Source organism: Cheilinus undulatus, linkage group 1 (assembly GCF_018320785.1).
Source record: "Cheilinus undulatus linkage group 1, ASM1832078v1, whole genome shotgun sequence".
NCBI lineage: Eukaryota > Metazoa > Chordata > Actinopteri > Labriformes > Labridae > Cheilinus > Cheilinus undulatus.
In genome coordinates, this window is record NC_054865.1 from 14,869,826 (window position 1) to 14,882,416 (window position 12,591).

Below are 12,591 nucleotides of genomic sequence, written 5' to 3' on the forward strand. Positions count from 1 at the left end.
AGTATCACAATATTTTGTCTGGTGATATATTGTATGGTATCGTCTCATTCACCAAGTATCGATTTTTTCAAATTAATTTCTAATATGAACTGAAATCTATGATAATGGAAAAATATAATTAATTGTTTGGACAATTGTTTGTCCAGTGAGGTTGGCAGAGGTGTCGGTCACAGAGAAAGTTAGTACAACATGGCAGCAGCAGGGGAAGGACTGGGAATGAAAGCAGGGCATGAATGAGATGGACATGACTCATGAGGTTTGCAAGAAGCGCTACATGGAAGTAAAATACTGTGGAAATACAACAAACATGAGGGCAAGACAAATGCTAAATCAACTAAACAGTTGAAAATAATGGTATAGCTTGCATTATATCACAATACATTGCAATATACGGTAAAGGAATACTACCTGTATTGCAAAATCTTTAAAATCGCAATAATATCGAGTCGTGACCCAAGAATCGTGATAATATCATGTCATGGGGCCACTAGTGATTCCCACCCCTAAAGGATATGTATGTGAAATTGTTAAAATCACAGAGACACTGAAGAGCTTTTACTACATGTGAACAGCATGTATTCATCAGCAGAGAGGAGGTATATCCTTTGCATGCATATAGTTCACACCCATGTGGGAAATGTCCCCATTGAAAGCATCTGGACTTTAAAAAAAAAAATCGTCAGAGGGAGATAGGACAAATGTTCTGTCTGTCACTTTCACTATGGGCCAATCAGAGCCACGAGACAAAATGAGGTTGTAGGCATGCTCTGTTTGTGTAAGTAAGGTGAGCTCGGCAGGCTGGTGCTAGTTTTCATGATAAAAACTGCTGCCAAATATACACCTGGTACAATCTCTTTTCCCAGTGATACTCTCTCTCTCTCTCTCTCTCTCTTTAAGTCAGGGACTATTAAAATGCCATTAGGGAATAGATCTAAGTCGGTTTACAGTGAACTAAAATAAAACTGATTCTTACTTAAACTCAGAGGGTCTTTCCACTACAGAGTCTGGATCCAACAGGAAGTGTTCCTGAGCGATACTTCCTGTCTGAGTGTCGACAGTGACCACCGGGAAGCCCATCTGAAGAGTCCAGCGGTTCATGATGTCATGGATGGTGCAAGGAATCTGCATATTTGGTGTGTTGTCAACGGCCTGATGACAGAAAGCAGCAGGAATTCAAGGAAAACAGGCTCAATCAAGGACGCACTGTCAGAGGGAATCATGCTCAGCACATCTGTGACTGTGAGGGTCATTAAGAACAGACCTGCTGGAGATGGTCCCATAAGTCTTTGTACACCGTGTTGCTGAAAGCAAATGTGTTCAGGTATGACTGTGAGGAGAGAGCATATATATGACATTAGCAAAGCATCGCTCAACACATTGACTTTTCTGTAAAAAGATCATGTGACAGTAGGTAGTGGCAGGCATCCTTGAAATTTGTTTTGCCAGTTAAAGGGCCAAAATCCTGAACTACAGTTAACAATTTGACAATTTATTTTTGTCTGCTAATACATTTAAGTCTACAAATAAAATTCACAAAATCTTCTTTTTTTGGTCCTTAAAGATTCGATGAACATATAAAAGTTGGGGATATGTAGACTACGAAAACAGCAGTTGCAGAGATAGAGAAGAGGGTGAAGCAGAGAGAGAGAAGAGGGAGATGCAGAAATAGAGAAGAACAAGAAGGGGAAATGGAGGAGGTGCAGAAAAAGATACAAAGAAGATGCAGAGAGAGAAGAGGGAGATGCTATAAAAAAACAGAAAAATAAGATGAAGAAGCAGAAAATCGTAAGGGGTGCAGAAAGTTAGAAAAACGGATGCAGAAGGTAGAAGAGTTAGATGCCGGAAGACAAAAGGAGACACTCAAAACAGAGTGGAGAGCAACGTAAAGAGTAAAAGCATAGCAACAACCATAATCTTTGATTCTCTTATTCATGCTTGTCCTGCCCCTATAATATTTTCACCGTCCTTCCCTGTTGCTTACTCTGAGCTATCATGCCAAACAGAACTGAGACAAGCTAACTGGCTTATTTCTAGCTGAAAGTTGTGTGTAAACTATAGCTGTAAAGCTCTATGCACTTCTTGCGAGACATCCAAATCACACATTTCTGATAAGATGTGGCCAGAGCACTCTTTGAAAATGCAATTAACACAGTTAACCCTGTTGAAATTAACTGCACTGTTGGAGTGACTTTCAGACTACTACTTTAGGGTGGAAAAGTTCTATATTGTTGCTTTAGAGGAGGTTTGATTAGTGGAGACAGAGAGAGCAAATTAGTGTTTTTCATATGTGTGTCATGCAGTCCTGTGTTACTGACACAAAAAGATTGATCCAACTATCATATTATTCCATCAGCAGTTAGTAAATGATAATAGTTTATGATGTGGTCAATACTCACACTGAGTCCTCTTGCAAACACAGGCTCAGAGAGAAACTCAGACAGCATCCTGATCACAGACGCTCCCTGAGAACAAGCACAGAAATGATAGACAGCAGAAGATTTCTGCCTTTTAGAAGAATGAAAACAAGATGTTTCTCTGAAACTGCAACTAGACTCTTCAGAGAGGAATGTCAACTCAAAACCCTCCAAGAAAGAAACACTGAGAATATGAATACTTTCTGATTTATGTTTCTATTTTCCTGTGAAGTTAGGGATAAAGAGAGGATACCCCTGTGGAAAAGGAGGTAGTCATATGATCTGATCCTGTCCTGTTAATCAAGTAGTGTTTTCTGACAAAAATGTCCTCCTAGTCTGTTAACTCCTAAACATTCCAGTCACTGTTAGGCTTCACTGTCTGTCTGCTGCGAATCACCGTGTCTGACAACAGCCTGGCAACAGCGGAAACAAGCATACAAATGATTACATAGAAATGCAAGTTTTCTTTCTTATGGTCTTGTTGGCTTTTACAGCTTAACTAAGACTTTGTATTATTTCATTATCAATCAAAAATGCCTACAAATATGCATTGTCTTCAATACTTTAATAAGATCTGCAAAGGCAACATTACAAAATTCACTGAGGGAGCTGTTATGGAACCCAAACACCAGCTCTTATTACTGAACTGGATCAAATGATCTGAATTTGTCAAAATAGCAATTATTCCCATCACTATGAGCCAAGCTGGATGGACTAAAGATGATATGTCAGTTGACAGGGTGATCTTTAATCCCTCCAAGTATGCAAACATCTACTCTACTGACACTGTTTATCGAGTTACCAAGGTCATGTTATTGATTTCTTGTAGCTTCATGTTAACTTTCTGTTTATGTTAAGGTCACTTACCCTTGTCTCTGTCTTTCAGGCCCTGTTCCTTTTTTGATCACCATCTATGTCTGTCCCACCCCTTGTTACTTGCACTCATGTCTCATTATCCCCCTGATTGTCTGTGTTTTTAACACAAATGGTTCGTCCCTCATGTTGCCAGTTTGGAGCATCTACTTTTTGTACCTCATCCTAGCTAATCTTGTGTTTGTCCCTTGTAAATGATTTTTGCCTGCCTTTTGGTCTAGCCTTTGTTCTGTCATCTGGTTTTGTCTGCCAATTAATTTTGTGAAATTGTGTATCAGCTTTGCACTGAAGGAACTACCTTTTTGAGCACCCCTATCAGAGTCTGTGTATCCATCTCTTAAAACAGTCCAGATGACGGCTTCACAGACCACATCTGTACGTGGTCTGAGGTGGTCTGGATAACATCATCTTCTGTGCACACTGAGGTGCATCCACACCTAGCATTAAGGATTATCTCTTGGTATAAGAGTGCCTAAATGGGACATTAATGCATCTGCAAGGTTTTAACAGTTTCTAAGTGTCTGAGCTTCTTTTTATGTAAAATTGTGTCAGAGGTGCTGACCTTGCTGTAGGAGATGGTGCCAAACATCTCACTGATCTGTGCAGGGGTTTTGACCTCGTCTTCTCTGCATGTGAGTGGATGAGAAGAGGCAAGGGCGTCCACAGCAAATACCTTGTGCACCTCATCCAGAATGATCATGTCTTTCTGCAGCCAAGTGGAAAGAAATGGACACAAATTAAGCTATGCAAATTACACTCCTTTATCTGCCATGAACCTGTGCACATTGTTGCTAAAAAATTATATCTACAGCTTTAGAATTAACCCATCTCATACTCTATATGGACAGTATTATCCACCAACAATATATATACACCAACAAGGACTGTAATGATACAGTATTCAAATACATGAACTTTAATATGGGGTTGTCCCCCTTTAACAGTGTCCACTCTTCTTGAAGGGCTTTCCACAAGAATTTTGAGAGTTTCTGTGGGAATTTGTGCCCATTCAATCAGTAGAGCATTTATGAGGTCAGGCACTGATGTTGGATGAGAAGTCCTGGCTCACAGTCCCGGTTCCAGTTTATCCCAGAGGTGGTGGATGGGATTGAGGTCAGGGCTCTGCATAGGTCAGTCAAGTTCTTCCACTCCTGCATCATCAAATCATGTCTTTATAGCCTTTGCTTTGTGCACTGGGGCACAGTCATGTTGGAACAGAAAAGGGCCTTCCCCAAATTGCCACAAAGATGGAAGCATAGCATTGTCCAAAACGTCTTGGAATACCAAAGCATTGACATTGGCCTTCACTGGGGATAAGGGGCCTAGCCCAAACCCTAAAAACAGCCCTATACCTTTATCCCTTCTCCACAAAACATCACAGTCAGCACACTGTAGTCAGGCAGGTGATGTTATCCCAGCATCCACCAAACCCAGACTCGCCGTTCTGACTGCCAAACAGAGAAACATGACTCATCACTCCACAGAATATGTTTCCACAGCTCCACAGACCAGTGTCAGTGTGCTTGACATCACTCCATATGACACTTGGCATTGGACTTGATGAGAAGTTTACATGCAGCTACTCACCCATGAAATCCCATTCCATAAAGCTCCTGTTGATCAGTTTGTGCTCACATTAAAGCTGCAGTGGGTAACTTTTGGATTAACAGCACTATTTTACGAATATTCTATTTGGACCAAATGTCTGTATATACATAAACAGCGCTTAGTGAGAGGAGTAAAATGAGACTACTGCGAGATCTCTGTGTTTTCATATGCCTCTGTATTTAGCAGTAAAATTCTGCACCGCTCCAGGTATTATCGACCAATCAGATCCGTGTCTGACTTCTCTACCCTGATTGGCCCAAATAGCTCCCAGCAAACCAGTAACAACATGACTAACACACCAAAAAACGCTTGGAGAGAAGAGGACTGAGCAAGAAATACAATTAGGGTAAACGCTGGGGCAGCACACCACTGTTGGAGGAAGTTTCAGGGGCTGAAAAGTTTCATTTCAGATGCGGGGCTGTCTGCTTCTCTCCTGGACAGGTAACTGGCTTTTTTCTTTCTTTTCTATGTTGTCTCACAATGAGAAATAAAGTTATTTGTATAAAAGTGACCTGCAGTATGATGTAGCTTTGCTGAGGTGTGCTAGCTTGCAGTGTAGCGTCGCCTTGTTGACTGTTGAAATGTGACAACTCCAAAATGCTCTCGTGGACAAGTTGTGACCTGCACATTCACCACGCTATGAAATAACTTATAATTATGTAACATTACAACACATGTAGCAAATACTCGGAACTACTTTCTTGAGTAAACCACTGGGCAGAGTGACACAGCGTGCACCTCAGGCAGTGCCGTAGTTACTAGGTTTCACCTGGAGTATCATCGGCTGGACGTAGCAGAAACTTTGGATACGATTGATTCTGTAGGCATAGGTTGGCAAGCCCCACAGTTACACCACCAATCCATGCTGAGCATCTTTTGCACTGATCACAATGGAACTATTGCCTTATTATAGCTATTAGTTTAGTAGTTAGAAAAATAATATTGATTTTAATTGTCCATTATCTGCACCACTTCACCAATATGGAGTCATGGAGGACTGGAGATAATTCCAGTTGTTGCGTAAAAGGCAAGGAAATTTGATTTTTTTTATATATAATTATTTTTGCTTGCACAGAGAAAGCAAAGCTAACCAACATAAAATTCCTCGTGTGCAGATAGCTGGCCAATTATGTGAAATATGAAAAAGTTTAAAGTTCAGCATCACTTATGTTGATCTAAAATGTTAATCTGGAAGGTAAATTGTTTTCTAGGATGACTGAAGATGTCCATGTGTGGTCCTTACGATGTTGAAGGTGGGTTCAGCGTGGTCAGCTCCAAGGTACTCCACGTATGATGCAAAGCCCTCATTCAGCCACAGGTCATTCCACCACCGCACAGTCACCAAGTTTCCAAACCACTACAAACATATAACAGAACAAAATGTTCAGCCAAATACTTTTTCCAGGGAACTATTATTCTGGTCTGACAGTGAGTTAATGTTTTGGCTGATGCTGCAGCAACAGAAAGCTAAAAAAAAAACTCCCAACCAAAGAATTTCACAATACCAAAGTCTAATACTGTACATCTGATACAGAGCAGGGTTAATTTATCCCTATGTGGTGATCGGTCATCTGCTTGAAAAAGAACAGCCAAGCTCTCAGGCTAATTTATGCTTGAAAACATTTCTGTGTTCTTCAAAAGAGTTATTGAAGACCGAGCTTAGGCTCAGTTATGAATATATTATCTCCCAACTCTTGAAGAACCTATCTGCTTGAATCCAGAGTGCTAAATCTGTCTGCCCTCCTCAATCATATCTTAAATTTTCTTTACACTTGTTTATTTGCGAAAATTATATGTTTTATTTTTTTTGTTTTTTTTTTGTGATGAGTTGTTTCACTGCATTTTAATGATTTCACTTTCTGCTGTTGTTGTGAATTTCTCAGTCAATGCTCCAAATCTTTTACCAGAAGTGATGTCATGACACAAGTTTGGATGCAAGTCCTTGGCCTACCTGGTGTGCGAGTTCATGAGCGACCACTGTTGTCACTCTCTCTTTGTTTCCATTGGAGGACATGAAGGGGTCGTAGAGCAGAGCCGTCTCTCTGTATGTGATCAGACCCCAGTTCTCCATCGCCCCAGCACTGAAGTCCGGCAAAGCGATCTGATCTGGGGGGGAAGAGGACATTAGTGGAACAAACACAGCTATACTTTGGATGAGTGGTTCAGTGGAGGATGAGGGCACTATCCTCTGGGGTCAGAACTAGATCTAGGTGTGAAGTGAATGCCCCAGTGCAGGAGAGGAGTAGAGTTAGAGAGGGAACAAAGCTCCAGATTTGTCCCTCTGGTTGGCAGAAAGTACCATCAGTCAAAGGCCTTAGAATGCATCTGGGGAAAATTAAGTTTTTGGTAAGAGGGTGCAGTTTCGCCACATCGATCAGTACTTCCTGAGAAGTCAGTCAAGTCAGACAGCTGAAGTCCAGCGGCAGGTATGCCACAGTTCGCAGGATATCAGCACCCCTGGCACTGCAGAGGAGGGGGATAGCCTGGGCAGAAGAGATGTGGACGACACTGAGGACAGCCTGACAATCCAAGAGAGAACCTTTTGAGGACAAGGCTAGAGTTGAAGGGCCTAAGACAAGAGAGAGGAAAGAGTGGGAGACAGCAAATAGGGACCTAGCAATGTTGTTAGAAGGGATTAATGGGACCATGGTAAACAAGCTAGAGAAGATAGGAGATATGATATATGCATATGGTGTAGAAAGATTTAGAGTTCATGACAGAAACAGATAGGTTAGTAGAAGAAGATAGGCTGGTAACACTTAGAAGGGCAGAACAACTAAGGAGGAAAAGGAAGCAGAAGGAGTGGACTAGGACAGCATTTTATAGGGATCCTTTTAAGTTTATTAAGGGGTCGTTCATTCAGGAAAAGGAAGGGCAGCTTAGAGCACCAAAGCAAGAGGTGGAGGAGCATTTAAAAAGAATTCATTCAGCTTCAGGACAGAATAGGGAGTTGAGCCTCCCACCTTACACTCCACCACTAGGGGAGCTAGAGTTTATGGATGTTAGACCACCAAGGTGGAAGGAAGTACAGGATGTAGTAAGGAGCAAAGTGGCTTCCCCAGGGCCAAACAGAGTCCTCTACAGGGTTTTTAAAACACGCCCCATGTCCTTGGATTTCTGTGGCGATTATCAAGGTTAGTTTGGGAGAAATAGTCAATCCCAAAAGCCTGGTGTAGAGCAGTGGGGATCCTGATTCCTAAGGAGAAGGAATCCTCTGATCTGAGCCAGTTTCACACCATCTCACTCCTGAATGTGGAAGGGAAGATTTTCTTCAGTCAAGACAGAAAAATAAGTCCGCACACCAGAAGCTGCACCAAAGGCTTATTTAAGGAAGATTATCACCACCATTATCACCAAGACTTTCTTCAGTATCATGGCACAGAGGTTATCCAGTTGTTTATATTAGATTCAGGCAGATAAGGCAGAGAAGTTATACGTAGTATTTTTAGACCTAGCAAATGCATCTGGGTCAGTACCTCACTACGTTGGTGCAATAAATACTTGTATTTTTGGAGCCCTGCAGTGTGCAAGACGTCTTTCTGTTCATTGTCAGTACCTCAAACCTTATCTGGAGGGTATTTGATTTCTTTAGTGTGCCAGAGGTAGGAGTTAAATTAGTGAAACGTTTTTCAGAGGTATTAGGATGTGTATTAGTACTGCAAACTTAATGACAGGCTGGCAAATACTAGAGGTAGGTATCATGGCAGGGTGCACTATTTCCTCTCTAGCCTTCACAATGGTGATGGAAGTCATTGTTAGAGCTTCAAAGTTGGTGGTACATGCGCAACTTTCTGCAGAGTCAATCACTACAGACCTCCAAACTTCATGTGGCCTTCAGATTAGCTCAAGAACAATGCATAGAGAGATATATGGAAGGGGTTTCCATGGCAGAGCAACTGCATCCAAGCCATACATCACCAAGTGCAATGCAAAGTGTCGGATGCAGTGGTGTAAAGCACACCGCCACTGGACTCTAGAGTAGTGGAGACCTGTTCTCTGGAGTGACGAATCACGCTTCTCCATCTGGCAATCTGATGGACGAGTCTGGGTTTGGCGGTTGCCAGGAGAACGGTACTTGTCTGACTGCATTGTGCCAAGTGTAAAGTTTGGTGGAGGGGGGATTATGGTGTGGGGTTGTTTTTCAGGAGCTGGGCTTGGCCCCTTAGTTCCAGTGAAAAGAACTCTAAATGCTTCAGCATACCAAGAGATTTTGGACAATTCCATGCTCCCAACTTTGTGGGAACAGTTTGGGGATGGCCCCTACCTGTTCTAACATGACTGTGCACCAGTGCAAAAAGCAAGGTCCATAAAGACATGGATGAGAGAGTTTGGTGTGGATGAATTTGACTGGCCTGCACAGAGTCCTGAACTCAACCCGATAGAACATCTTCGGGATGAATTAGAGCGGAGACTGAGAGCCAGGCCTTCTCGTCCAACATCAATGGACCTCACAAATGCGCTTCTGGAAAAATGGTCAAAATTTCCCATAATCACACTCCTAGACCTTGTAGAAAGCCTTCCCAGAAGAGTTGAAGCTGTTATAGCTGCAAAGGGTGGACCGACATTATATTAAACCCCATGGATTGAGAATGGGATGTCACTTAAGTCCCTGTGCGAGTCAAGGCAGGTGAGCGAATCCATCAAATTCCTGTTAGGGTCTACCTATGACGTCCTACCATCACCCCAGAATCTAAAGTGCTGGGTTGACGGGGACCCATCATGTCCTCTGTGCTCAGGGACAGCGACCTTGAGGCACATTTTGACTGGGTGTAAGATCAGTTTTTCACAAGGTAGATATACATGGAGACATGACAGGGTGTTGAAAATTCTAGCAGTAGGAACTGGAAACAGAAGGCGACAGGTGAATGCAGGAAGTAATCAGGGAGCGAGGACGGTTCAGTTTGTCCGAGAAGGACAGAAAGTTAAAGGAGGCAGGTTTTCAGGTAGACACCAGTCAGGCCAATTAAAGGGTACTAAGGACTAGGAGAAGCAGGTAGACTTCAGAGAGAAATTTGTTGTGCTACAGGAGATAGTTTGCACCAGTCTGAGGCCTGACATAGTGCGATGGTCTGCCAGTCAGGGAACACTTTATTTTATAGAGCTGAAAGTCCCATGGGAGGATTCTGTGGAGGAAGCTTTTAAAGGAAAAAGCTTGGACATGCAGATTTAGGAGCAGAAGCTGGGTGGCGAGGATGACAAGTTAGGACTCCATCTGCAGTTACTCTGAGGGACACATCACAGCCTCTCTGTGTCTATTTCTCTCTATTATGAGTCATTCAGGCTCTCTTCTCCAGTTTTTAAGTGTTTGCAAATGCGCCATTTCGCAAAGCATGGTGTGACGACGGAACAGCCTGCCATTAGTTGTCACAGCTCAGTCACAATACATTCTGGGGTACAATCAGACAATATGGTGACAGTATTAGCTATTACCTGCAGGCACAATAAAAAAAATGGATTATGAAATTTATTTTTAAAAAAGCAATATTGTGGTTATTGGTGTGGATTTCATCTTTAAAGACCCTAAAAAGTCAGCCAAGTTCCAGGCTCACTAAAAAAACATTCTGTAAGAGCTACAAAGGATAGCTTCATTATACTGGCACAATAGGGGGCTTTCAGAGGAAAAACAAGCAAGTGGCTACCAATTATGGTTCAAAAGTTATTACATTTTGAATAGCATGTATCTCTTCTTGTCGCCGCCATCACATTTAGACTATTTTGCAAGATTATTTTTACAGATCTGCATTCATTTCTAAGCATGTTTGATAAATGAGGGCCAATTTGTTGGTTTCATCATCTTTCCATGGTGAGTCATGATGTTAGGACCACTGGTGTCGAAACCAAAGAGATGTAAAACTGCATTTTGTTTTTCTGGAGAAAACAGAAGTTTAAGATGTTCTGGGCCACTGCTGTTTGGTCAGACAGTGTGATGTCCTTTTACGTGACACTGACTGACCTCCACTGACTGGTCTGGAAATATCATAGTTCTACTGTATCACAGAGAGTTGAGGGTGCACAAAGGAAGTCAACTGAAGTGACCATATATGGTTCCTTGCCCCATAAAGGGTTAAACATTAAGGAAAAACTGGCCAGGGGAAAAATTTGCAAACGCAGCAAACAATGAAAAGATACCTGACTGCTGTGAGACAAAGGAAATCAGAAAAACATTTCCATCTTTAAAGGAAAAAGTTTTGCTCAAGCATGCTGACAGGAAGCAGACCAACCTGACTTTGAGAGTGGATACGGTACATTGTAGTACTGCTCATAAAACTGAAGGATCGGCCCTGTGACTTTTAGAGCATATTCACCCTGTCCGTCATCGATGGCTTTTTTCCTGGCCCAGATTCGAACCTGCAAAGAATCAGACAGTTTTTAATCCCTACGAATTATCATCTTTAATGGTTTTCTGTTAGTGTCTAAGCGTTACCTGGTCTGACAATCCAAACCAATCTGAACACATATAGCACAAACAGACACAGGTAAAAGCTGGTTCTTACCAAAACATCTTCACTTTGTGTTGACTGAATGCTAGTAAAGTCACAGACGATCAGTGCCAACAGATATGACGACATTCTTCTTGTGGGCTCGAATGTTGTCTTTCTAACCAGCACGCCATCGATGATAGAGTCCTCAGTGGCTGATCAGAGACAGGGAGAGTTAGAGCCTGTTAGCATTACAGCACTGGGATGATGACTTTCTTATCACGTCACTAATTATTTACACATGTAACTCTAAAGGTGTTTAATCTGAATATCAACAACTTATGCACCTTTTTTAAGCTGACTTCAAACTAATCCTTTACAGACTTCCTTTTTGAAACTGTAGACTTTTCCTTTGTCTCCAACAAGAACTGAGATGTCACAAAAATTTGAAAGACTGTTCTTATACAAACCTATTTCCCTGCCGTTAGACAGAGCCACAGTGTTTGGGTCATGGATGATGGAAACATTGAAGACGGCCTTCATGGCTGGCTCATCGAAGCAAGGGAAGGCTTTCCTGGCATACGTCGCCTGCATATGTGAGGTTGCAGCAACTCTGCAAATGTTTAAATTATCATTAGTGAGATAGGAATTTTATTAGCATGATGCACTTATCCATAAGTCCATTAGAAAAAGGAGATGGCAGTCAGCATGGCCCCTTCATTGAGAGCAGGTGTTTTATCATATATTCCTGCCTACATAAATGAGCAACCAGAGAGCTTCGTAGAATGGTTAGCATTATTTCATTAATATTTGTCCACTGAGATATGTAGCTTCTAAAATTGTATGTTTCTTCAATCCTTTTTCCACACATGCACTCATATAAATTTTTAAGAAAGGTTCAGGTGGCCTTTCACTGAAATCTTCCTGAGTTTGTTGTTCACGTCTCTAAGCCTGCCAGACATGACTGTCTTAATCCTTGGAACCCCGAGCCAGTTTTGGGTATTTTTGATCAGCCTGTAGTTTTTATGCAAAAATGCATGAAGAATCTTAACCCTTTTCATCACAATCAAGTTATAGACGTCTATTATAATTCTGGACAACCTTGGCCACAAGAATATGTGTGCTGCAAGTATGTCAGAGGACTGTATCAAAAGTTATATGACCAGAAAGACCAAGTAAAAGAACGGAGTTGAATTACATAGAACTTTACGCAAATCACACCCAGATTAACAATGAAAGAGCCTTTTTACATCTGCATCTGCTCAATTTTCCCTTTT

General features: G+C 41.8%; 1 protein-coding gene across 2 annotated transcripts in view; it reads right to left on the reverse strand.

Annotated features, from left to right (window-relative positions):
• Positions 1-12,591, reverse strand: part of LOC121513625 (aminopeptidase N-like) — a 30,241-nt gene that overhangs the window by 9,118 nt on the left and 8,532 nt on the right. For both annotated transcript variants that reach the window (XM_041793502.1, XM_041793510.1), the window contains 9 exons: positions 11,785-11,927; positions 11,390-11,529; positions 11,117-11,243; positions 6,847-7,001; positions 6,139-6,252; positions 3,850-3,993; positions 2,397-2,462; positions 1,262-1,327; positions 974-1,149 (listed from right to left, as the gene is read on the reverse strand). In XM_041793502.1, coding sequence (XP_041649436.1) covers positions 974-1,149; positions 1,262-1,327; positions 2,397-2,462; positions 3,850-3,993; positions 6,139-6,252; positions 6,847-7,001; positions 11,117-11,243; positions 11,390-11,529; positions 11,785-11,927 — 1,131 coding nt within the window. The remainder of the gene's footprint in view (positions 1-973; positions 1,150-1,261; positions 1,328-2,396; positions 2,463-3,849; positions 3,994-6,138; positions 6,253-6,846; positions 7,002-11,116; positions 11,244-11,389; positions 11,530-11,784; positions 11,928-12,591) is intronic.